This window comes from Notolabrus celidotus, chromosome 14 (genome assembly GCF_009762535.1).
Source record: "Notolabrus celidotus isolate fNotCel1 chromosome 14, fNotCel1.pri, whole genome shotgun sequence".
Classification (NCBI taxonomy): Eukaryota; Metazoa; Chordata; class Actinopteri; order Labriformes; family Labridae; genus Notolabrus; species Notolabrus celidotus.
In genome coordinates this window covers 2,531,082-2,557,502 of record NC_048285.1, presented here as the reverse complement: position 1 = coordinate 2,557,502, position 26,421 = coordinate 2,531,082, and the positions used below count along the sequence as shown (strand labels likewise).

The following is a 26,421-nucleotide window of genomic DNA, read 5'->3' as shown; positions in this document are numbered from 1 at the left end:
AAACAGAGTAATAACTTTTATCATATTGGTCATTTAAATGCGTTCTGTAAAGATCATGCTGCCTGCTGAATGGGAGTCTCTACTCCTCTGTGTGAAGCTCTGCCCCACTAAACACCTCCTGGTCTGGGCGTCATCTGGGCTCTGCCTGGCCTCGAACTCGCTCTGTCCTCATTACTCGCCCTTATCACTGGCCAGGCACTCAACTCAATCTGACAGCGGGCCCCGCCACTGATCTGAGAGGTTATGAACCTAATGAGCCCGCCCATTGATGGGATGGCTTCAGACAAGCTATCCCAGAGTCCCCCTGGGGAGCGCTGCCACAGTCATACTCTTCACCTCCCTCTGCAGCCTTGCTTTCTTTCATCCTTCTTCAGACATCTGCCTGTGAAAAACACCTTCATGATTTTGATTTGGCTGTTTGCACACATATCAAATAGATTTTTCACATCAGCTGAATGTTTCACAGATATTCTCTTCTCGCCGCGATGTTTCTGACATGGTGAGATTTTCAGCCCCTCTGGTCATGAGACTTCAGCGAATATATTCAAGTGTTTAAGGTTTATTTCAGACATGCAAAGCTAAATTTGATGCATCTCCTCAGGGGGGAAATGAATAACTTTGTCACACATGCTTTTATCTGTGCAACAGTGGAACAATTATTTATAGAAAAAGCACTTATAATTTCTATCTCATCCAATCCATGCTTCAGAACGTCTCAAAAATAAAAATCAATTTCCACTTGAGCTTTGGTTAGTTCGGTATTTAGTCGTCATCCCTGATGAGCTCCTGTAGTCAGGGATTGCAGCGTACATAGTCAACTACTTCAACGTTAATCAAGCAATCAGAATACATTTTTCTTGGAGTCGACTGAACTTTTTAACAGTGGTGTGAGTAATTCAGTGGTGAAATTCTTTTCATATATATTTTGTTTCTAAAAACAGAGGTGTTCTTTTTCCGTAGTTCTGTCAACGTTTCTAGATGCTAGTCATCAGACTGAAAATAGTAATACATCAACCTATTAAAAAGGGGGTATTGTGCTTTTTTCAGGCTTTAGACTTTCCCTCATTTCATTACTGACTGAAACACTTGCCCCCGATCCACAAACCCCCTTTCCTCTGATTGGCTAGCCCTTTGGAGGCCTGTGGGGGGCGGAGCTTTGGGCAAAATGTTTCCTTACTTGTTGGCGGGGGCCTACTGTTCAAGTATCCTTATAGAATGACCTCATCATGTCAGCGAGTCTCGTGAAGATCTGGCGGTGTTTTAAGAACGGACCATTTTGACTAGCTTACACACATATTCAGTGATTACTTCAACATGTGCATACAGAGCGATTTGAAAATGTGCACATGTTTAATATGCACTTCCAACATTGGTACTTTACAAATGTTCACAATATGAGAAAGCATAAAACCCCCTCTTTAACTATTTCCAATTATTCACCCAACGTCCATGGGTATTTTTGAAAACTCATTTTTTCTACGTTTCGTCCTTACGTTCACACATAAACAGAATTTTAGATCACTCAGGGTGAAACAATGACGTACTTGCACATGGCAATTGTTGTTTACATGAACTGCACATGCATCAAGCTAGCAGGCTAACAGTTTGTTTACGTCTGCTTAATACTGTCAGGTTTTATTGACTGTTAAAAGAACGCTGCTCACAGTTACCTCACTCAAGAAGACACTCGACACACGTGCACAACGTTCTTCTGTAGTGTCGGTGTGACGGACTGAAAGGACATTATCGCCACCTACTGGTCTGGCATGCATATGCAGGCACTTTCAACCATTCCTGCATCGTCATTTGGAGAGAGAAGTATTCCAACATACCTCTGGTAGGTAAAGGATTTTTTTGTTCTTTTCAAAACTTTTGGAGAGGGGTACGGATTTAGCGTAATGGTAAATTGCGTGCCTCCTTGGTGGGCGGCCATGCCACCGCTCTCTCCTGGTTTCCTGACATATCCACCATCCTCTCCTCTATAGATAAAGGTGTTAAAGCTTAAAAATAGAACTTAAAAAAAAAGTGTTTTTAAAAAACATTAGTATACGTTTGGACGTAGCTTCACCGCTTTAGTCTAGAAACCGTCCAACAATGCCAGGCAAAAAATGTACCAACCTGCTTGGATAACCACGATAGAAGGTTAACTTTGTCCTTTTTACGCAGCTGTATGAAATGTTTGATTGTGATTGGCCTAAACCACATAGCCACAGCCTGTTAACAGACTCTTAAGGATGAACTGTTTTCAGATCAACACTCTGAGAGAAGTCTGGTAAATATCAAGGTGAGTTAAGACCCCTTCCCCCTCTCATATTATATAAATTAAAATGCATTAACTTGATAAGATGATGCAAAACTAAAGAGCTCATCCAGATTGAAATAACACTAACCCTCTCTTTGAATAGGTCCTGAGTTTCTCAGGTACTCACATGTCCGAAAGGATCCAGGTGATTGTTTGTCAGCTTGAGCTTCTGAAACGACACCAGCTGCCTCATCCAGTGAGCTCCTGTGGCAGGTGAGTCAGGGTGCACGTAGAGTCTGCCCGGCATCGCAGGCTCTGCTTTACCAGCCACCATCCTGAGAAAACAGGTAAACACGAAGGAAGAAGAGAAAGAAAAGAGGGATGAGACTGATGCTTGTTTTTAAAAGCCACAGCCTCCTAAAGTCATGTCACCCAGTCAGCTCATGAACCGGGTCTCCTTCACCTTAATGTAGAGCACCTCTGTTCCCAACCCACACAGTCTTTAATCCCTGAGACTGAGAGGAGGTGGCCTCTGCTGCAACATCATGACTAATTACACTTTTCCGAGGTGTCGCTGAGAAACACCAGAGTCCTCCGCCTGCAGGCCGTGCCACACAATCAGAAACAAATGGCTGTAAAATGGCTCTGCTGAGTTTTTGGCTTCCTTTCAGTTTATTCTCCAGCCTCTGCGACCTAAATGTCTTAATACAGAGCGGAGGAGCAGTGTGGTCGCCTGCGGAGCCGACAAGAGTAACGCTGGGTCTCCTCCAAAGGGTTTTTCTTTGGGAAATGGGTCTTGCCTCGACCCTGCAGGGAAGAGTTTATCTAATCATGGTCTGTGGTAGCTGTCGTGCCAGGCTGGAATTCTGGAGAATCTGTTTTAGGATTTTATTTACATCATAAAAACATGATTTAGGAAGTATGTACACAAAAAGATGCTCACATCACCAATAGGTTCAAACAAAGGGAGCCTTCAGAGGAGCTCAGGGGGAAAATGCAGCTGGGTGTCTTTTGCATAGAATATAAATCAGAGAAACAAAGACTTTAGTGCCAAAATAATCTACAAATGAACACTGGATAACGTCTTTGAGTGAATATCAGCTAATTTGAAACTGAAGTGCTTCAAATTCCTGAACAAACCTGCAATTAATGGCATTTATACTGACAGCAAAATTCAGTTTGGGGCCTCAGGTTGGTGATTCTTGCCTGTTCATGGCAAAGGCTGCTAATTCATTGTCTGATGTAATTTATGCTCATTGTAGTCTGCTGTTTGTTCTTTTCTGAGAATTTTTATGGTACCAATTTATCCAGGACTCTGCGGTAGAAGAGATAATACACTGTTATGAACGCTAGAGATTATTATTATAATTCGGTGACAGTACTTTACCCAGAAAATGGCGCTCAAAGAAGAAGCTGCTCAATGCATGCTGGGATAGAGGTTATAATCATTCATTGAAACAATGGTTGTATAAAAGACTCTTCGGTTTAAGACAAGAAGTGTCCAGCAGAGTCGGGCGGTGCACTCGGGCGGATTGGTCGTGGAGTATCTCACAGCTGTCGAAGTAACAGTAAGCTGAGCTCACCACCGACAGGATCTCAATCTCCCTGTGTTGAAAGCAGTTGGTACTAAAGAGAGCTACACAGCTGCACAGAAACTCTGGACTTTGCTTAATGCAGTTAAAGTCATCACGCAGGATGAATTCCTAAATATTGTTCTTTATCATGTTATGGCCCGTAAAAAAAGTTAGAAAAATATTTAACATATTTGTAGTTAGCCAGTGAGCTAGTTAGTTATTACGATCATCTATCTGTCTGTCTGTCCATCCGTGCATCCATTTTCTTCCACTTATTTGGAGCTGAGCCGTGCCTAAGCAAGTTGCCCCAAACATCCCTCCCTCCAAGCAACCCTTTCCAGCTCATCTTTGGGATTCCCAAGCATTTTCGGGATATATAATCCTTCCAGCGCATTCTGGTTACCTGATCTCTTCCTAGTTTCACTTGCCCTGAAAGTAGACGCCCAGGAGGCATCCTTATCAGACGCCAGAACTACCTTAACTGGATCCTTTGGATTCAAAGGATCAGCTGCTTTTCTTCAAGCTCCCTCTGGATGTCCGAGCTCTGGACCCTATCTCTCTGCGGCTGAGCCATGCCATCCTTCCTCCTTCAGAGGAAACTCATTTCAGCTCCCTTTATCCATGATCTTATTTTTCACTACTCAAATCTCATGACCATACGTAGATCATCGGGTCAATCTAAAGTATGGCCTTCAGGCTCAGCTCGGTCTTCAACACAACAGTCAGGTGCAACGCCTGCATCACTGCTGAAGCTGCACCAATGTGTCTATCTAGTAATCTTAAATGTGCTATGTACAATATGGATCCAACATCACTTATGCTTCAGGTCAAACATGACTCACCACTTGTTGTCACAGAACTTGTAGCGGTGGTCATCAGCTGGCACGACGTCGATCAGCAGGATGTATTTGGTTTTGGGGTTCATTCCCGATACTTTGACCTTGTAGCTTGGAAACATCCTCCTGTTGAAGAATGGAAAGGACAGATATAGAAAATGCTCCAATGTCACTTACACAGAAAAAGACTTTGCAAAAACTGCAGACTTGGAGCTGCTGTCAATGCATCAGTCAGATGTAAGCGAGGTGCTCTATCCGCACCCAAAAGAAGTAACCTCCTCAGTTTGGTAGTTTTTGAATTTCATGAAAAAGGACAGGACTTCAGACATCCTACAACCTGGTTTGTTGGAGTGATATTGAGTCTATTTGTGACGCCTGGATCGGGCTAAGTTGATCTCATTGTGAAACCAAGACTCAAAGCTTTTTATTTGTGTATGAGTTTGTGGTGTATCGATGTATCCGCTTGGCCACATGGACTTATGTCCTTGATTGAAACGTGAGCAGCAACAGAGCCCGTCACTCAGCAGTTATGACCATTGGGAAACACAAATGTGAGGGCCACATGTGTTGACACAGGCGTCCATCTGCCAGGTCTGTCCGGCGTGAGTGGAGCCAGAGACGAGCAGAGGTCTGCTTTGAATGTTACTCGAAGATTAACCCGTCTTTCAGCAAGGATGATACCGGCACTGATCTCTCCCTCTGATTGGATTTGAAGCCTGGGAGAGAGATTTAAGTTACCTGCCCTCAATCCCCCTCCTCTCTGGGTGTCTTACGTGAGGGAGTATTTACAGTAACATGATCAGATGGTGTCGGGAGCTACGAGTCTTTGATGGACGGCATTTGCACCGATCTGAACCGTGAGTGTGGAGGGTTTTAAAGCTGTGCCTTCGTCTCTGAAAGCATGCAAAGCTTTCATGAGAGTCCTCCAGTGTTTGAGCACGTTGCCATTGGCAGCGCCCACAGATAAACTCCAGGCCCTCTTTGACTTTAGCCTCTTGTGCAACGACGAGTCGGCAGTCTAAACTGTTGTCCGATACGGGGTGCCATTAAAAACCACTTAGGGCTTTATAAGGGGGCGCAGAGCCCTTTGCGATATTTTCTTTGACGCAGATGGGATGAAAAAGTTTTCGGTTTCCCAGAAGAGGTCAGGAAAGGTAGCTCCCTTCATGTGTTTTATGGCTCTGAGTGCTATATTAGCATATTCTGTCCTTTAGTCTGGAGGCATTTAAGAGATGAAAGTTAGAGCATGGTCACAAACGTTTTACGGCCTCTCAGTTTTCTTGAGTTTGAGAGGTTCTCAGTACTGGCGACAAATCATCACCGGGTCGGACGTTTGGACAATATCGAGGAAATGACGGAGGGAGGGTTTTCTATCCAATAAGCATGTAGCTTATTGGAGTTATCTGGAAGGATTGTGCAGAACTTCTACCACTGGAACTTTTCAACATGTTTGCATGTTATACCTGTGAATAAAACACATTTTACAAATTGCCCTCCAGAAACAAGACGATTAATCAGTGAGACGATTAATTTGGCCAAGTAATGGCATTTTGAAACATTCATCATATGCTGATTTCTGCACTCATGAGACCGATGAAAAACTAACCAAATAAAGTCTGCAGACTCTGCAGGAAGTGTGGCTGTAACCGAGTCTGTCAAGAAAAAACAACAAACATATAAATGCTTTAAAGATTAAATCTCATCTACAGTCTCATCCTGATTGGAAAAACTACACCTTAATTCTTACTTTATATTGTAGCACCTTCTTCTTTTGGGTGCCGCAGACTGAATATCACAGCTTGTTCACATTTGAACAGTGGCTTGGTTATCTAATATGAAATTAAAGCAGTAAAACTAAAATAAAATACAGTCTGGTGACACTAAGATCACAAAATATTACAATATAAAGCATCTGATTATTTGCTATATGTGATGCTTTGGCTGCTATCCCTTGGATGCAGGTAGTTGTAATAATCTGGTCGTTGCAGATTATTCAGTGGGATTACTGTGTGATGTAATTTAAGTTGATTAGTAGCAGTCTAAGGTCTCAGACCTCTGTAATTCTTTTAGTTTGTTTCCATGGACTTGTTTTCTAGTGTTGGAAAATAAAGCAAAAGCGTAAATGCAAAAATAACTGCAGTTCCTATACAGTGCTTACTTGAGGTTGTCTGCAAAAGCCAAGAAAACCCATCAAGTCTTGTGTTAAACACCCATTTTTACAGCAGGAATAAACATGTTTACAGCCTGGTTAAAACTCTGGTTTTAGTCTATGTAGATTATACATTTATTCTTACACACTGTTGGAGTGATTTCTTTAATAATGCATCCATTAAGATTATATAAAGGCTAAGATTTATACACATATTTGTGAAATAGCATTTGAAACTGCTTGGCTTTAAAACACCTCTTTAGAGACGAATTGATGACGTCACAGACAGGACGTCAATATTTGATGCAGTCTGTAGTTTTTGCATTATCTGTCGCCATCAATCGATTCTTACTTGTCTAGCTTCATGGTGCATTCAAGGACCAAAGATTATCTTGTATCCTTCATTGTAATCTACATGAAGCTGTTTCGTTGTGTGACTCTTTGAGGTGCATGTGATGAAGCGTGGTGTTTCTCACTGTGACAGACCTGCTGTAAAACACAAAGGCAGTGTAACAGTGGAGGATGGTCTTTGAAAGGCACAGATATACATTCAGCAGTGTGACGAAGCGAGCAAGCAAGCGAGCTGAAGCAGAGCATGAGAAATGGAAGCTGGAGAGTGTGTGTGTGATATCAGTGTCAGTGTGTGTGTGTGTGTGCCCAGCCAGCTGTTTCTCTTAACAATCCCACATGTTTAGGCCCTGCAGTGATCCATTCCTCTCTGGGAATCTCCAGTACCACGGGAGATCAAAAGGAGCGAGGGGGGGGGGATGATGAAGCGCTACAACCTCATAGACTCGGCCTACTGCGGGCGCCGGATTCGTCTTATCAAGCGGCCGCTTCTTTCTTGACGGGCTGTGTACAAAGAGGGAGAGTGAAGGAAGAGCTGCGCCGGGTGCTTTGAAGAGGGAGGATTACGCCTGGACAGTGACACTCACAATAACAACTCTGGCAGGCTCAGCTAGGTGCTGCATGTGAGCGGGCCGAGAGAGTTTCATGTCAGAGCGTCGGGAAACGTGGGATCTCCTGCGTGAAGGCCTGGCTGCTCTGCATCTGCAGCTCCTCTGCTGTCACCTCTGCAGAGACCCTCCTCACATGTTACAACACCAAGTCCCGAACGCTTTATAAACTCAGAGACCTTTCAGAGGGTCTCATTTCTCATGCTATCCTCTTTAACAACATCTATATACATATGTTTAAGTTTATTTTAGGGTATTTATACCTTTCTTTGGAAACAGGGCAGTGGATGAAGCAGGAAACTGTGCAGAGATGGAGGAATGACGTGTCATAAAGAGCCATGCATTAGAATCAATCGTTGGACTACAGACTCTGTGCACAGGCAGCACGATTTAACCGCTGAGCTAAACTGGCCCCCAATTTGAAAATGTAAAATGAGGCTCTATATATATCCAAGAATAAACCAATCTGAGCACTATAGGATTTTGAAGAACCACAGTGTCAGAGGATAGAGCCTAAGGAGACCAATGTTTGGTTTTTGAAAGAGTTCAGATCAACTGTTTTAAATTCAACTTGGAGGCTTTGTAAAGATCACAACACGTACAGACTTAGTTAGGACTTAATTTAAACATTTCACAAAGGATAAAATACAAAGACTGAGGAAAAAATAGAATCCAAAAAGCACTGTAACATATATTTTTAGTCAACTCAATATTGATTCTGAAAATCCTTGAATTGATTCATTCTGTTGTAATAATTCCCCTCCACTTTATGGGCGCTGTGGGTGCTGTCGTACTGTGATCCACGTTATAAAGACACTCCTCCTGACTAAACAGCTGTTGTTTAGCAAGTAGTAATGTAAAGTCTGGATGCATTTTGGATTCAGATGTGAAACATGAACAGAAGACGTCGTCAGAAGTCATGTCTTGTCAGCTTTACTCTAAGTTACTGCAACAAAACGACAAACGTACACCATGCCAAGATTTTACAACCTGTGGCTAACACTAAACCCACGAATCTCAAACAAATGCAGCTTCACAACTCGTTTGTCTGCAAACTGCATCAAGCTCTGAGCGCTCAGGCGATCACAGAGTCTGTGGAGATCATCTGTCATCCGGAGCGAGAGCTTTAAGAAGACGGTACACAAACTGGAACCAAGCTACGTCACACCAACATGAAAATACACAACAGAAGTCACTATTCCAAAGATATACACGAAGGAAGATGAAGGAAGCTGTCATCGAGTTGTTAAAATCAGCGTGTGATGGTTGGACCTCCAGAATGATGGACCCCAGTGGGATTTTTTCCAAACTAATACCTATAATGCACACAATATTATTCAACAAATATTATTATAATCTAGACTGAAATAATGTTATTTCTGTCATCTATGCATATTACTAAATCAGTATCAAATAGAATTCTGACCCAAAGAATAAAAATCGCATTGAATTGCAATGTTCTTGCGATAGCAATGGAACTTTTTTATTCAAGTTTTTTCTCTAACACCAAAAACCTTCTCAGAAACACCTCATGAGAAAGATGGGTTTCATCTTTGCTGCTTTGAGCCTCAGCTGGAAGCATCAGGAGTTTAAACTAGCAGTCCATTAATCACGCTGTGTTTACAGAGATACACATAACACTTAACATTTGACATCTCAGTGAAACGTCCATTCAACCCGTCAGCCTCACCCTGCAGATCAACATCACCACTTCATCCTACATGCACTTCTCACTCTTTCCACTCGACCCTTCACCTCCACAGAGATGGCTTCAGACACAAGAACTCCTCCTGGATCACCGTCCTGACTTTGTGCTTGTTTTTACAATCCGGCTGTTTTTGTCATTTTACAGAGACGCTGAATGAAAAACACTGACTGTGTTAACGTCAGATGTACAGCCAAACGAACAAAGCCATCAGCACAAACTTGGATACGACGGTTGGGAACAGGTTGGCAGTTTTACCATTTGATTTTGGAGAATTTAAATGAAACCATGCAGAAGAGCAAAAAACTACAGTTCTTAAAGTTTCCACTTGATGCTGGCTGCAGAAGCAAAGGAATCTCTACTTTTTAGAGATTTAGAGACCCGCCTCAACTCCATCTCTTGGACCTCCACCAGGTTTCACTTGGATCTGGACTGGAGCACTGACAGCATTCAGACTTTGATGATAGAGGCTGATAAGGGCCTGTTTTTCATGCACCTGAATGTGCATCCACGTGCCGTAAACAGTTCCTACAAGGATGCTTTGATTTTGCTTTTGAAGATTTTGCAGCAGATGCAAACAAGAGGAAAATATATGTGCAAGAAGCATCGAGTAGAAGACGAGGACAAAGTCGAACTGAAACAGACATCAGGATCAGTCCATAGTTTGGAGTCCTCTTCCTAAATCCTCAGGTAATTGGGACTCAACTTGGACCCAGGTAACGGGGCTTGACTTGGACTTGAACACCCAAGATCAGCTGGTACTTAAGGTTTAGTGACTCAACTACAACGCTGCTAGTTTGACTGAACAATCCCGGCCATCATTCGGTTTACTCAGAAACCAATGGACAACGTCACTAATATTCGTCTTTGGTTGACGTGCGTACAACTCAAGGACGAATCCCACCCATGGTGAGGAGTCACAGTCGTAGTTTGCTTCATTTTAAAGGGTAAAAAAACAAACAGGCTGGAACAACAGAGCTAAACGCCTCATTTGTAAACCGTCTCTGATCTCGGTGTCCGAGACGATTAATGCTTGAGCAAAGTGTTTTCATAAAGACCGGAGAGACAGAGACACAGAAACAAGCCCCGGGTCTGACTGCTGGTTCACTCAGCTCTCGGCTTTTTTTACACTGCAGGCAGTTTGAAAGTGACCAATCACACACGCCAGATGTGGAGAGCTGAGATACACGGGACCTGATCGCCTGATATCAGAGAGAACGGTCAACTCGTTTCAGTCTGAACCCATCTTTAATCTACATCTCTTCGACTCTTCATGTTTAAAGCCCACATTGATAAAAAGACAAACATTTTAAGTGCAGAACTAAGACAAAAATGTTAGATTTCATGACTTCCTGGAACACATCAGAAATGATGGATCCCACCTCCATTCAACAAACAAACATTGTAGACGTAGTTTTCTTCTCCTCTTGAGGACAGACCTGACAAAGCTTTGGACTTTTGACTAATCTGCATCATGATGTTGTTATTTCAGTAAACTTAAGACCTTTATTACAAGAACATCCCAAGAATATCAGCTTCTGTTTCAGGTTCATACCACTGAAGGAAGCCAGAGGGAAGCCTCTGTGGAACACACTGTTTACAGTGAAACTGAGACTGAGCTGAAACAGATGGACATTTCGCGTTTTGGCCGTTCATTTACACAGAAACTGTGTTTTGGGCAAACTTTTGAAAAGGGGTTCTAGAGTTGAAGTTTTTAAAAATGCAAACCCTTCCTTCACCATCTACATGAAAGATACGTGGATCCTCGATCCTCAGATGAGTGCTGATGGTTTCCCAGATTGGCCAATACCATCTCTATTCTCTCTTCATGAGTTGTAGTCAGTCTGTAGTCAGGGCAGAACTCCAGTCTTTTTAACCATGACAGTTTCCCACAATGATGATAAACCACCTCTGTCCCAATATGGATTTTTACGACAGAGTGAAGAAGAGAAGTGTGGTTTGCATGGCTCGGTATCCCAGCATGCCTTGAGAGGCTAATCAGCCTCTTGCAACACAAAGTGACTGGATGCAAATCTCTCACTGATTTGGGACCATCTCTTAAGTTCCTGTTTCTTTGTGATTATTATTTCAAACATTAACAGGGAGATTCACTTTACTGGAAAAAAACTACTTAAAATGTTAAATATGACATTTAAATAATGTTAAGCAGTTGTTTCTGGAGCTACTGCAACATCATCCGTGCTACAGCAGCTTTGAATGTGACCTAATGAGTTGTGCCATGATAACACAGTCAGGAGCTCCTCTTGAATTATTCAGTCTGCTGCTGATATCTTTCAGTGTGAGTTTGTTTCAGATCTATTGCTCTTTAAAGATAAAGTCAGACCTTCAGCACGTCTGCTGCAGACTGGCTGACGGTTTCCCAGCACAGCTGCACGATTAAACCCTCTGCAGAGCTCTTCAAAGGGCTTTAAGGATTCAGAGCCCACTTCATCAGCTGGACAAGGGAAAGCCCATCTCTTACGGTTATGCAGCATTAAGGAAAAAAATGTGGTGACCTTTTACATTTTTTTACAGGAAAAAAAAACATCCCATGAGGAATGAGAGGCGGAGGTCGATCTGAGAGTGTACTCATTCTCTGGTTAATGTCCACAGGCCTCACTGTGTAATCCTCAGGTCGCATTAAATCCAACTAGACGGCCAGTCATTTGTGTTTTCAATTATGAAGTCGCTGCTGCAGGAACTCTCCGTCTCTTCCTCTGAGACCAACTTAGAACTACGATATGTTACTATTAACCGGCTAAACAGAGGCGCACAGAGAACCAGACATTCACTTCATCTCACACATGCATCTCTCACATCTCATGTCAGCTGTAATTTTCCACAAGCTTTTCTTTTTTTTCTTACATTACCGCCATCTTTAAACATATCGTAAAACAAGTTGTGCAACATCTTGAAATCCAGCGGTTTTTTTGGAGGAACGAATAATTGAATCTGTTACTTCACTATTTTTGATAAATAAACTGTAACTAATGATTCACCATTTCATCCTTTAACTGCACTATATTAATCTGACATTCCTAACTTAAATTCAAACATATAACACCTGATTGTCTGATAAATTAAATTTTTGTTTTATTTAACAGCTCAACTCGACATGAAACTCTTCAAATATTCTCCTCACACATAAATGCACAATAATACTGATTTACAGTATAAGATATATAGTAGTGGAGCACCTTGAAAGGAGCTTTGTGCATAAAAAACACTTTTACTTTAAATGTTTGCAGTGCATTTTGTTGCTCAAACTTTTACTTGCAAAAAAAATGAAATGCAGGACTTAAACTTGTATTTTTTATTTGTATTTTTTTGCAGCCATTGTTGCTTAAATAAAAAGTCTAATTACTTAGTTAACAAGTTATTTTTTTGGTTATTTTTATCATAGAATTTAAAGGGGCACTACGCTTCTTTTCAAGCATGCAAATACAAAAAATGTATTTTTAATATTATGCGAATAAATAGTTTAAGGAGGGGTGATTTGTTTTGCAGCCTGCCTCACAACACAAAGGCATATTAAGAAAAGTGCATGAGGCAATAAATAACACACTAATTTGATTATAAAGCAATAACAAGAAATAAATAACACATTGGTCTGTTTGTCCTGCATGCAAGGAGGATGCATCTGCAGCCAGACGGAGGCAACAAATCATTTGAAGTATTTTGCAGCACATTTAAAAGATTCACAGAAACCTCTTCCTGTTTCTATAATTAAGAGCTCCATTAAAAGATATCAAAGATTCAATAAAACAACCCTGTCCACTTTAAAGTGTGCAGCTATTTATAATAACACACTCTTTGTTGGGTGTTCCTGCAGGCAGTGTCCACATGAGGCTCAAAAGTCGGCTTGTCATCCACAGAGGTGTGAAGATATTTGATCACACAGTCTCCACTGTCTCTCCGTTTATGTCTTATGGAGAAGTGAATGTGGGATTGTTTCTTAAACCCACATCTCTTTAGTTTCGGACACATTAAAGTCTAAAACGAGGAAGGGCTGATGTTGTTTTTTGTTTAGAAATATGTTTAAATTAATGACTTTCCCATCTCAGGTCCTCAGGACGTCTCTGTGTCTGATGAACGGTGTGTTTTCAGCTTTACCAACCTGCCTGCTTTAGTGATGATCATCTCCGTGCCGGCCTCGTGGAACTTCTTCCACAGCTCCCTCTCATGAAGAACCACCTTTATGTTCTCGATGTTCTGCAGAGAGAACAAACATTGCTGTTACACTGGACTCAAAGTAATCCATCCCTTCTCAGAGTATCAGGTAAGAATATAAACAGAGAGAAACATGTGAAACCATCTGCAGATTTTTAGCTGTTTTGCACCTTGAAAGTTTAAATAAAGATCAAAACTTAAATGTTCACACTCAGGAATGATTCCAGGGAATTTAAGGAGTATAAAACAGCAGCTGTATGTTTGGGTCTGTACCTGGTCGGGCTCACTGGAGCTGGGGATGCTGGGAGCGGTGGACAGGCCCAGTCTTGACTGGTCTGGAAGGAGATCCGTCTCCTCGCCGCCACCGCCGTCGGTCATACATTCATCCGTCACCGCGGGAACTTTCTCCTGCAGCATCTCTGCAGGATTACACAAATGCTCAGCTGTCACGGAGAAATGTCGGCTGGTATGTGACACTTTTCAGACATAATGTACTCTCTCTCCTGTAAATGATATACATCTCATATTTACGGTGGCCCTGAAGGTCAACTGGAAGAACATTTCATAACCACAAAATACATTTTAAAAATCACTGAAAACTAAAAACTTCTTCATGGAATGCGATAAAGAAAAAAATTCACAAAGGCAAAACTACACAATAAATATTTTACAATACGCAACATTTTTCGTCTGAACCCAAACCTTTTTACGTGACTAAAAACATTTCATTACACACAAAGTCTTCACGAAGGACATTTCAATTACAGCAAAAACATTTAATCAAACACATAAACATTTAATTCACATCAAAAACATTTTGCAAAACAAAGAACATTTTTTAAAATAGATACAAATTGTTGCATTTGTTTGTTCCTGTATCCAATGTTTACAAAGTGTTTTCATCCCAGGAAGCCAAAAATGAAAAGCTGCCAAAATCTAAATGAATCTGTTATCCCTTCCTCAGTCATGTATGTTCTGATCTTTAACATTTTTTTCTATCTGTCTTTGTTTATAAAAACTTATGACCGTGGATCAAAGTTAACACTTAGACAGCTCTCATATTTACACTCATTGCTTAATTACGACATTCAAACAGAGACAGTTAACATATTTATTCACACTTCTCTCCCTACTTTAAACACAGAGAGGATTTGAAATGCTTTATCTCATCACGCCTTCATTATCCCCTCAGCTCTTCTACCTGCCTGATCTAAAATCGGCTGATGAAGTCCAGACTCTCCAGAACAACAAACACGATCTCTCCTCTTTACTCTCTTTACACTCGCTTCTTTAAAACTCTTCTCTCAGCTTTCTTTCAGATCTGTTCGTCCTGTACGAGAGGACACAAACATCCAGATCTTCTGTCTTCAGACACAGAAAACTAAAGAGGACCGAGTGTTTGCTGGGAGGAATCTGAAACTCTGGATGAATCTGCTCGAGTAGGATCAGGTGAGTCAGAGATCTCTCTTAATCCAGTCTTTAAACAAACTTTTGACAGTGAGCCTTTCCTGACTTTACGGGAATTTATTCTTTTTAAAATTCCTTTAAAATTTCCCTCAGAGTTTTATTAACATGTTTTATTTATTAATCCTTGCCTTTGAAAAGGGCTCTAAAAATAAAGTTTATTATTATAATTGCTGGAAAAAGATCTACAAACAGCTGATTGAGCTTTCATTTAATTCAAACCATTTGTTTGGATTAGTTCACAAACTTTCTGCAATGTCATTTAAAGTCTTGCAAAGGTTAAGAGTTATTTTCAGACACATTTTCAGGAATTCAAATTCAATTTCTGCCCCTCATGTGTTGAGTCGGATGCTTAAAGCTGCATGCTTTAGCTAAAGAAGTTTTTTAATTATCTTAATTAAGCAAAACTGAGTAATAAAAGTACCTAAAATGTCACATATGGACATAAAACTTCACTCGATGACTTTTCCCCGGTGCAGCTGCATCAACACGTGTTGCCTTTCAGCAAAAGGTTCATTTGTTGGATTGACAGACGGACGGACACCGGTCGCTGTTGCTGGTTAGAAATTCGTTTGACGGTGGAAATAAAACTGGAGTTAACTGGAGCCAAGTCGTACTCAGAGCGGAGTTATTATTGGATGTAGAAGAAGTGTTTCAGCTCGACATGAAGGGAAACCTCATATTTAGTAAACATGTTCCGCTGACACGTTTGAAGATCAAGATTTGAAATATTACTGTTTATAACATTTGTCTCGCACTTTCCTGACTTCACTGCCATCCTTTAAAACGTTCAACATGGACATCATCAATTCTAACATTTCAGATTTCAGCTTCCTCTTTTTTTTTTAAACATAATCAATAAAAACATGTGAAAACAAAAACCGGAAACATGAAGCAGAAGCTTTCACAACAAAAACCCTCAATAAGATGTCATCTGATTTCTCCTCTGTGATCGTATTCAGTCAACGTGCACGAGCCTGAGTTAAACATCCTCCATCTTTGCATCCCAGCATGCTTTGCACTCATCTGCTCCCTGCATGCATATCTCATGCTGCATGTCTCACCCCTCACACCTCCTAATCATCTCGTGTGAAATTACGCCGGAGCTGACTCACAGACGGTTCAAAAACTCAGATATGAGTTTAGATTAGTGGATCAAAGCCTGAGCTACAAATCAAACTGACAAACTGTGGTCACAACTGGAATACTGTGACGCTACAAAGAGAGGAGTTTGGTCCAACACTCGCTGCAACGTTTACACGTCATAAAAGTCTGAATTTATCACGATGAATACGATTTCTGTGGACAGGAATCAAGAAGTCTGGGTGTGAAGTTCATGTTTTCACACCATAGTGCAGTCAGATGAAGCTAAGCTAGCTATTAGCGACCCTCAGAGTATCTGAAGACGATCTAGTGAAGCTTTGTGCTTTTCTTTGGATTTATGAGGAATATGCATGCTCTAATATTTGTTTATTTGCCCTACATCATATTGTTATCACAATGTAGACGATGAAATCACACATTACATATTTTTCTTATCTCATGCAGGCCCGTGCAGCACTCTGTAGAACATTTATTTTAAATATGAAGAAGGATAAAGTAGCGTTCTTGTAGCAAAAGGCTGAGAGGAAGTTTTAGTCCCTAAAAAAAAGAACTTGTGCAAAACAGTTCCTGCAAAGTTGCCTTTAAAGAACCACAAAAATAATCCATTTAGGAACCATAAATGGAACACTAGAGATCCAAACACTATCTTATGGAGGAAAACATTCTCTAACAGAGAACTTAAAGCTCCTGTGAAGACTTTTGTTGCAAGTTATAAAACAGGCTAAAATTAATATTGACTCCTCAGTGAGACCAACAAAAGCAAACCACACTGTAAGCCGTTACATTGGTGTTTTCTATAAGAGTGTTTAAATGCTCGTAGCCACCACTGCCACAGGGTAGGTGTCAGAGATAAAGGGAGATACAGGAGCTTTAATTTAAAGATATTTTGTTGTAATTGTTAGAAAATAGAAACTCTTATTTTAAACCACACTGTTGAGCTGCAGTTTGATAAATAAGATCATGAAAATAGCTGCTGACCGTTTGACGCTCACGTTTATTGTTTCATTCAATAATTATGGAGTTGAGTTAAGGGGGGGGTTGGAACAGGCTGAAATTGAAACTAATGCCTCTGTATGACCTACAGAAGCCAACAAGACAAAAATAAATGTTACATATTGTTTTACTACTCTTGTTTTTAATGTCTGTAACTTCTGCAGAGGGGTAGGTGTTGAAAAAAGTCATAAAATACACCCTGCACATTCTCCACAGGACAGTTTCTCTATACATGATCAAATTAACCATGACAAAGACACAAAATTAGATTTTTCTGTGCTATGAAATACTAGTTTTACTCGAGGACAGATTTGCAAAGTGATGTGAGGTACCTATTTGTCCACAGGGGGCGCCAAAGTCAACACAAACTAAAAGTTACTAACTGGAGCCTTAGTTATAAAACATGTCCGCTTCTAAAGAGGCCCATGTTTCAGCAGTTCCACATTTAAACATTCTTTTATTAATACTCCTGCTGCAATCTGACCGAGCCCAAAGAGGAAGTAAAGAACCATTCAGCAACAGTATTTCTTAAAGCACTGTTTTGAACAGGACAGGACCGACCCTCGGATAACATAAATGGAGGACTAATTAATCTGTGTCGTGATGTTGAGGGTTGCCGTCCCCTCTGTCTCTGACACCCACAGAGCTGCTGCAGACTGTCATTCACACGCCTTCATAACCTCCGTCTGTGTCTGTGTCTGTCTCATTCCCGAGCTCTACGACTCCCTCAGGCTCTCAATGCTTCGTCCAGCTGCAGGCTGCACACACTGATCACTGAGCGCCGTGCAACTCAAACTACTGCTGATGAGATACTTAAAGCTTCCTGCACGATGCACGAATCTGAACGACAGGAGAGAGAAATGTGTGTCGAGAAAGACGATCAAACTAAAAATATCACACTAAAACGTCCAGGTGAGCTTTGAACCATTCATGCAGAAACTCAACTGTGTGTTTATTAATTAAGAGAAATCATCAGATTCCACGTCAAACTGATGCAAACATAAAAACTACAATCTACAATCCCACCTTCATGAGATCTAAACCTAAAAAAAAAATCCTCTCTGAAACTGAAGACTGAGAGGATTTGTATCATCTGACCACAAATACAGGAGTCCAGAAAACAAACTGAACACACACTTACAACGTTTATCCTTAGTGGAGTTGTTTTTTTGCAGTTTGAGTTGTTAAATTGCATAAAAAAGGCCAAAAAAGGAATTAAAATACATAAATAACGATGCAAATGTGCATGTAGCTGGACCAGAGTTCTGCTCCTGCAAAATTAGGTTAAATACAAGTTTCTGGTTGATGTCTTAGCTTCAAACATGTAATTGCATATGCAGTAGATAAATAAATAAACAAGGCTAATCATCATAAAAAGAGAGAGTGCATGTTTGGAAAGTTGGAGAAGGTTTAATTCTTCCTCCTCGTGTCTGAATGACCTGCTCTTCAATACTCTCTCATTTATTCTTCAAACACGTTAAACTTCTCTTCGTGTCTGAATATTAAAATCCAAACTGACATGTTGAATTTCCCACTATAATCTGAGATCCATGTTTTGTTTCAGCTCCTGTATTTCACATTCTCAGCCCTCTGAATTATCCCCTCCACCAGCCTCCGTGTAAAAACTGAAGACCAAACAGCCCAGAGTCTCGATCGTCAGCTTCAGACCTGTTGCTCTCTCCTCCCCGTCCCTGAAAGCCTCACTCCTCGGGCCTGTAAACACACCACGGCCGCTCTCTCAGCCATGAAAGTGGAGAGGCGGCGTCCAGTGTAAACTGATGGAGACGGTTGTGAAAGCTAATAAAGATAAGAGCTGACAGGGAGACGGTTTTTTTAACAGTGTGAAACCGGGCCTTCTGCAGCACGAGCCAGAATCCTGTTTCTGTTTGTGTCAGTGTGGACACGCCGTCTGAGAGAACCAAGCTCTCACACACGACATGCTGATGTCTGTCAGCACGGGCAGAAAAACTCAAACAGGAAGAATCAGGCCGGAGTTGGAACTAAAGAGATATCAGAGCTGAAGTGTGTGAATGTGTAAAACCTTAAACAGAGTCTGCTTCCTGTTTGAAGCTTTGAGTGAAGCTGCTTTTAAAACCTCACAGAAGAAGAAGAAGAAGAAGTCGGTGCAGCAGACAGACACTCCGTCATGTTCCTGTGCAGATGTGGGAAACATGCACAGGATGAATTTAGAGAAAAGGTTTAAAAAAGTGTTGAGAAAATAAAAGCAGAGAGGTGGTGGAGTGAGCAGGCGAGCAGGATGTGAGACAGTGGTGATAAAATTTGATCTGCCGCCATTTTGTGCCTGTAGCTGTGAACCTTGAAGGCCTGAGCGGAGCCTCAGCAGTGAGGGGGACTCAGGCCAGACACAAAGACGAAGATGATGAATGTGTTAAAACAGCCGAGCAGGTTTTACTAAGTTTCACAGGATTATTCTGCAAAAAAACACACAGAGAGAAAGACTGAAGATAAGAGAAGGATTCAATCTAACGTGTTGAATTTTATCTGCATCATGTCAAACATTTCACAAGATCATGAGAGGTGGAAAACTTCCAGAGAAACTCTCACAGAGACTCGTAAAGATAAATATCTCTGAGATCATTAAATGCTTAACAAGACGATCCTGCAGAAACCTACTAAGAAACATGTCCGCCATATTTAATATTTGAAATCATAATTTACTCAGGCCAATTAAAAATATTCACATTTTTTAAAAACGTTCCTGCAAGCTTTTTCTAATTTCAGCCACATACAAATCATTATTAAATCCAGAAAAATAATAAATAAGCGCTAAATATGTATTTTAATATAAAGGAGGGAATTAAATAATGAAAAATAATATTCATAATTATTAATAACGCCTTATTTTACAATAGAATCATGATACAGCCGCACTTAAATAACTTATATCATTTTTCTTGTCAAGGAAATATTCAAATACAAATATTGAATAGATCATTTTGAGTAGAAACGTCATATTTGGATTTAAATTAAAGGTTTTGCATGATGGGAAGTTGATCGTAATACATAGCAATATCAGAGAAAGACCGAAAGTGAAAATGAAGCTTAGATTTTTTTAAGAAAACATTTATAAAAACACATTTCTCCTGTTTTCTGATCATGCAGCGCCTCTCTCCTCTCTCTTATTAGCTGTCAGATTAAAATCAGAGTTCTGATGATCGCAGCTGATTCCCCACACAGAGGATAAACTCTCTCCTCTCAGATCCTCCTGCACACACCACACAGCTCTGTTTACGCGCAGCCTGATAATCGGCAGATAATCAGTTAACATCCAGCTGATCAGCTCAGTCTGTACCTCATGCGTTCAGCTATCATCTGCTTAAATCCATCCCTGTGCAGCGCGCTCCTCAGCCTCTCAGCGGGGTGTCGCCTCCACACTGCGGCCACACGTGGCTCTTCAGACCGGCTGTGACCTCGGGAGGCTCCGGTGTGTTCAGGGGAGGCAGTCCGCGGGGAAAGTGTCGGTGCGTCGGTCGGTTCTGCTGCCTTAGTGCCCTTCAGCTTCTCCAGCGCCGAGCTGCGTACTGCGCGTGTGCAGAGCGGGGTCTGAGCTCTGAGGGGGGAATTCGGTGGGGTGTTTTCTTGGAATCACACACACACACACACACACACACACACACACACATACAGTTGCTCAGCCCCCTCCTGATGTGTGAAAGCAGAAGGGAGAGAGAGATCTGTCCCCTGCTCCTCTCACCGGCCCGGCTCTGACGCTGCAGCCGGGGAACAGAGCCCTGCAGGCGGACTGAGGTTTCTCTGAGCCCCAGTAACATCCAGAAACACACACACCTCCAACACCGTCCACATGTAGTGCCATCAGATGCACTTCTGACTCCAGGTTAATGCACTTACAGGGATTTCTTTCGTATAATCCCGCGTTGGGGACTTAAATGATGAGATCACTGAATTATTAAAGTCGTGTAGAACTTGAGGTTTCAGGGCAGAGGGGTGAACTCCACCTCCAGAGACTCTCAAAAGATGCAGACTTATAATATATATAAAGAAACAAAAGTTGGCACAAAGCAAAACGAATAACATGAATTATTAAAGCTGCGTAAAAGTTCTACTTTTTTTTTTTATTTGACCGAAGCGCCAAAAAACACAAAGATCATTTCTCAAGGAACAAAATTGCGCATTTTCCCAACAATGATTTCCCTCTTACAGTCCAACAGATGTGACCTACAAATAATTCCAATTAAAATTAGTTGCAACACAACATCTGTTTTTATGTTTTTATGAAATCCAAAGTTACACAATCAACCGAACTTTCTCCTGAAAACAATCTGAACTCTGCAAATATTCCTCCTTAAATAACCTCTGATAAAAACCTATACCTGTTGGCCTCCTGCGTTATGAACCTTGAACACATATAGGTCTGTATTAAACACTCCACCTGAGTACAGTCCAGACTTGTTTGTAAATATTGTGAGGTGATCTTTGATGAATTTGGCGCCACCAGGGTTTACAAAATTGGCAATTGCACATTATCTTCAGAATAATATAGCTTAACCTCTGTTTTAATTTAATTTACAAAAGAGGATTTTTATGAGTTAAAAATGTGCATAAATGTTCGTTTAGTCTAAATAAAGTATCCCCGTCCTCTCCTGCACAGACGTCTGCAGCATTTCCAGCACACGTTTCCTGCTTTTTAATTCTCATATAGTCTTCATTTTTGTAATTTTAGGAGGGTTTAAAACATGTTTTGTATTATTTGCTATGTTTGCATTTTTTATTTTCCACTATGAGTTTTTAGCTTCAACCTTTAATCTCTAAATGCAGCAGGAGAACGAGCTTGTTTGCATTTTTAATATTTATTTCGGATGGATTCACGGGATCATAACAAAGAATAAATCAATTTAAAGAAAGTGAAATCGCAATAATTTGGAATCATTTGGTGTAAAATAAGTTTAAAACACGAGATGGAGAAGTTTTCAGGCTAACTCGGCCTGAGTGTGGAAAAACTTTAAAATAATGACGCAAAAAAAGCGAATGATATTCTACTGTAGCTGTGTGTGTGTGTGTGTGTGTGTGTGTGTGTGTGTGTAGTAGTAGTAGTATTAGTAGTAGTAACCCTCCACCAGCAGCCATCATTCCTCCCTCGCTGGATGAGTGACGTGGAGGCCTCGCCGTGTTTGCAGGTGAAATATGCGCTCGTGGTTTTGCGCTAAATGGCGCATAACTGTTCAACGCGTGCGTAAATCACGTGCCAACGCGACTTCTATATCTGATGGTGACATGAGCGAATGAAGGGCCACAGTTTGTCATTCGGGCCTGTGTGTGTGAGAGTGTGTGAGTGTGTGTGAGTGTGAGTGTGCTGCTGACAGACGCACAGCTCCGACTTTCTCCAACTGCTGAAAAGTGGAGCTAGAGCCGCTTTTTTCCACAACCTCAAACTAATAACTACACTCGTTTTCCCACCCTGCATCACTCACTCTCTAAACATCACATTAATGCGTAATTTACTCCCATCTAAAGGCGATAAATCCGTCATTTCCACTCTTCTGTTTTCATATTTTTCATGTGATTTGCTCGCTGATTGAACTGTGAGCTCTAAAGCAGCGCCTGCAGTGTGTTTGGCTGCGTGCACAAACTCCTACAGAAGACTTCTCTGGGATTTGGCTGCATTTATCTCAGTAAATGCCTTTATTCCGTCAGAGCCAATTACACAAATAGTCTAATTAGCCAGAGAGCAATTTTTCTAGAGGAGAGCTGAGGCAGAGTCTGCACTGGCTGCTACTTTTCGGGGAGAATCAGGGGCCTTACTCTGCTCAGCTCCAGAAATAAGATAAGATATCAGTGCATGCAGCCCTTTTATATACATCTTTAAAGGTATTTTTCATGCACATAAGCTAAAATAAAACAGCATAACTTTATTAATCCTTAAAGAAGTTCTGGTGCTCCAAAATAAAATAAAAGTGGGATTCAAATGTTCCAAAAGTCCACATAAGGACGAATCCTGCAGGTGAGTGAAGGTGGGATCCTGCAGACATTTCCAGCTTTAAACACACAGATGAATCAGAGAAACATTCAAGCTCACATCAGACTAATTCTGTTTTTATTTCCCGTCACTCTGTCAGGATTTAGTTCTGCAGAAACACACCACACCTCATGCAAACAGCAGCTGTTCTAAACTCATTTTATAAAACCTCCTCCTGAAGAGAACCCTGAGTATGTCTGGTGATCGGTGTCAGTGATCTGTGTCTGCTCTTACCTCCAGCTCAGCCCTGACCTCTGTGCTCCGTCCGTCCTCTCTCTCTCCTCCGGGTGAATGTCACTCCTCTCTTGGTGCCAGACATGCATGCATGCAGCACCTCTGCAAGGATCTGCTGCAATCAAACAGCCTGATTTTTTTTATAGCAGCAGAATTGAGCTGATGCTCTGGAGGGGAATTGAACCTCGACACACTCCCACCGTCACGTGGTCGCTGCAGCAGCAGCAGGAGGAGGCTACAGCTGCAGACGGGCCAACACCAGAGTGTAACTGGGAAAATGATTACAGACACTAAATGATCACAAGACTTTTTTTGTTTCCAACCACAACAAAAGAGTGTGCCGGCTCCTCACAGGCTGATATCAGACACAAAGAAAGGTTGTTTTCTGTTTCAGAAATGTTTAAAGGTAAAACATTAAAGGGCTATAAAATAGATTTTTCTTAGGAGTCCTCTCTTTTTATAAAAGATATGTAAACCATCACAGATTTTTGAAGTATCTGATATTTAACTTTTTCTTCATTACCTCACAAAATCCTCCTTCGTTCGAGCTTAACTTTTCTGCAAAAACCTCCTTAGATCATCTCAGAAATGCACACTCACACAGCTTAATCCCGGGGTTTTATTTTGGCTTGTCAAAGTAGAAGTTTTGAGATAAATTATTGTAAGCCATGTGCAAAAGAACGAGGCGTCTTCTGTGTTTCTCAACGTGCAGATTTGTCTGATTAAATATCAACATTATAGGGAACAGCTTTGGAGAAAAGACGACTTTACTGTCAGCTCAAAGCTGGTGTAATGTTCGAATATATGTTTTATTTATGTATATTATTCAACATTTATCCCTGGATGTTAAACCCTTGTTTAAAGGAGACATGGCCCAAAAAGAAACCTTTATAAAGATAAAAAATATATAAAATACAGCACATCAAATCCAGAAAAACTTACAGAGAGAAAACAGCAGACAGAATATTTTTTACCAACGTGCAGAAAGTATGAAATCTCTTCCTCTTGTTCTGTTGTGTAATATTTTATCCACACAGTCTGTTTGTGTGGAATAGATTTCTCTTGTCTCTCAGTGAAACTGCTCTCACTTTTTGTCGTTATGTCACCCACAGTTGAAAACAGGGTCACTCTCCCGCTTTAGGGCATCGCATCAGACTACGTTCAAATGGAAAACATCTCTCCCACACGCCTGTGTGAGTAACTCAGATACATAAACCCCTTTCTGTTCTTATATTCAGAGTTTGTCTTCTTAATGTGAGTGGATGTTAAACTCTGTTATTCTCGTCTCTTTGGGTATTTTAGTGCTTTCAGATCATCGTCTCAGACACCTCTCAGATTATCAGGCTCAAACCTGCTTTTCTCTTAAATCTACGAGTAAACCGCTTTGATTTCGCTGCGTTATTGTTGCAGTGTCAGATTTACAGTAACAAGTGTTCGGCCTTTTCTTTCTCTGACAGAATATTTTCTTCTGGAGCTGCCAGAAGGTTGGAAAGTGGACGGGGGTTAAGCTGAGGCACGCCACCCCGTCCCTTACTCCTTTTTTCTTGCGGTCAAAATGGCGGCTAAGGCTCCTTTTCCTGTTAGCTGATACAGTGACAGCCCCTCCCCCGCCCCATTCTCCACACTGCCTGCTTTCTAATCATTGATTGGCCAGTTTCACTTGAGGTTGGCGTTGAGGTTTAGGTCGCTGTGGAGCGTCGCAGACATGGAGGAGGTTTCTGTCTGGACTTCTCTGCAGGCCTCCAAAGGGTTGTGGTTCAAGGCCGACCTCCTGTCCACTGCCCCATGTGTGTGTTTGTGTGTAATAAACCTTTAAAGCTGCATTAATTGAAACTCTGCAGCAAGTATAAGCAGTTTTCACACAGATAACTATCTGACATTTTAGCATCTCTCAGCTTGTTGTTTTGGTTCATTCTCACTGCTGACATCATTTAGCTTCACTGAGTGCTAACTTGGTTTTGAACTTAAAAACAAGATGAAATCAGGTCAGAAGGTCTGTGGCAAAGTTTAAACCAGTTTCCTCCTGCTCACTTTGTTTTGTAGTTTTAATAAAATGTTTATTTAATGGATGAAAGGAGGATATACAGAGACAAAGTCATACAAAAGCTCTGAAGTCACAAAAAGTTAAAGTTTTATTTTGTGCAAACAAGGTATTAACTTGCACGCAAAATATATTTATCTTGTCCGCACAAGTCCTTATCTTTCAGGTACAAACTAAGTAACTCGTGCCCTTCATATACTACAATATATAAAGATACCTTGTGCACACGTACAGGTTCTAATATTGTGCACACAATATAATCATCTTGTGTGCAAAATCCTTGTAAGAACAGTGCACATAAATATAATTTTTTGCATACATTTTAATTTTTTGTGCATAAAACATATCTAACTGTGGAATATATCCTGTGTCCGCAAAACAATTATTTTTTGTGTAAAACCTAATATCTTGTGTGCACAATAGATTTAATCTGAGGAAACCTGTTATTATGGAGCCCCTTAGTTGACCGGGACAGAAAAACATAAAGATTTTTATTATGAGCACGCAATTAGTTGCCGTTCTGAGACTATGAAGCAATGATGATGTACAAGCAAAGCCATAATATCTTTATAATGAAACCCAAGGTTGGAATAAAGCTCGACTAACTCCCGTACTGTCACTTCTAGATCCAAACAGGAAGACAGTGATGCACTTGTTGATGTCCGCTGCACATCTGTTATCTTGAGCACATGGGAAATGTTCTCATGAGGACACACTATCATCTCGTGAGCACAAGAGATTTTCTCCTGAGAACGGGAACATGTATAATTATTATTTATCTCTGCTCATGTCACTTTAGGGGCTCCATGTAATTATTATCTTTAGTCTACAAGATAATAATTTGTGCACATAATATAACTTTCCTGTGCGAGCAAGTTATTATTTTGTGAGCATAGGATATTTATTTCTGTGCACATACTGTATAATAACTTAAAAAAACGTGTGCACACAGAATTAG

The 26,421-nt window shown here is 41.0% G+C and overlaps 1 protein-coding gene and 1 long non-coding RNA gene across 3 annotated transcripts in view; one reads left to right on the top strand and one right to left on the bottom strand.

The window, feature by feature from the left end:
- Positions 1 to 20,706, bottom strand: part of tbx4 (T-box transcription factor 4) — a 29,557-nt gene extending 8,851 nt beyond the window's left edge. The window contains exons 1-5 of the mRNA XM_034701842.1: positions 20,507 to 20,706; positions 13,906 to 14,051; positions 13,580 to 13,674; positions 4,659 to 4,778; positions 2,430 to 2,577 (exon numbers count right to left, since the gene is read on the bottom strand). Of these exons, the coding sequence (XP_034557733.1) occupies positions 2,430 to 2,577; positions 4,659 to 4,778; positions 13,580 to 13,674; positions 13,906 to 14,049 (507 nt within the window). The 5' untranslated portion in view covers positions 14,050 to 14,051; positions 20,507 to 20,706. The remainder of the gene's footprint in view (positions 1 to 2,429; positions 2,578 to 4,658; positions 4,779 to 13,579; positions 13,675 to 13,905; positions 14,052 to 20,506) is intronic.
- On the top strand, positions 13,377 to 25,198 carry LOC117825876. Of its 2 annotated transcripts, XR_004633925.1 has the most exons (5): positions 13,377 to 13,741; positions 13,848 to 14,098; positions 14,825 to 15,081; positions 24,535 to 24,615; positions 24,880 to 25,198. It is a non-coding gene; the product is annotated as an uncharacterized LOC117825876 (long non-coding RNA). The 2 variants fall into 2 exon arrangements; XR_004633926.1 differs by lacking the exons at positions 24,535 to 24,615; positions 24,880 to 25,198 and adding an exon at positions 18,758 to 19,003 and having other exon boundaries at positions 14,941 to 15,081.
- Positions 25,199 to 26,421: the final 1,223 nt, after the last annotated feature.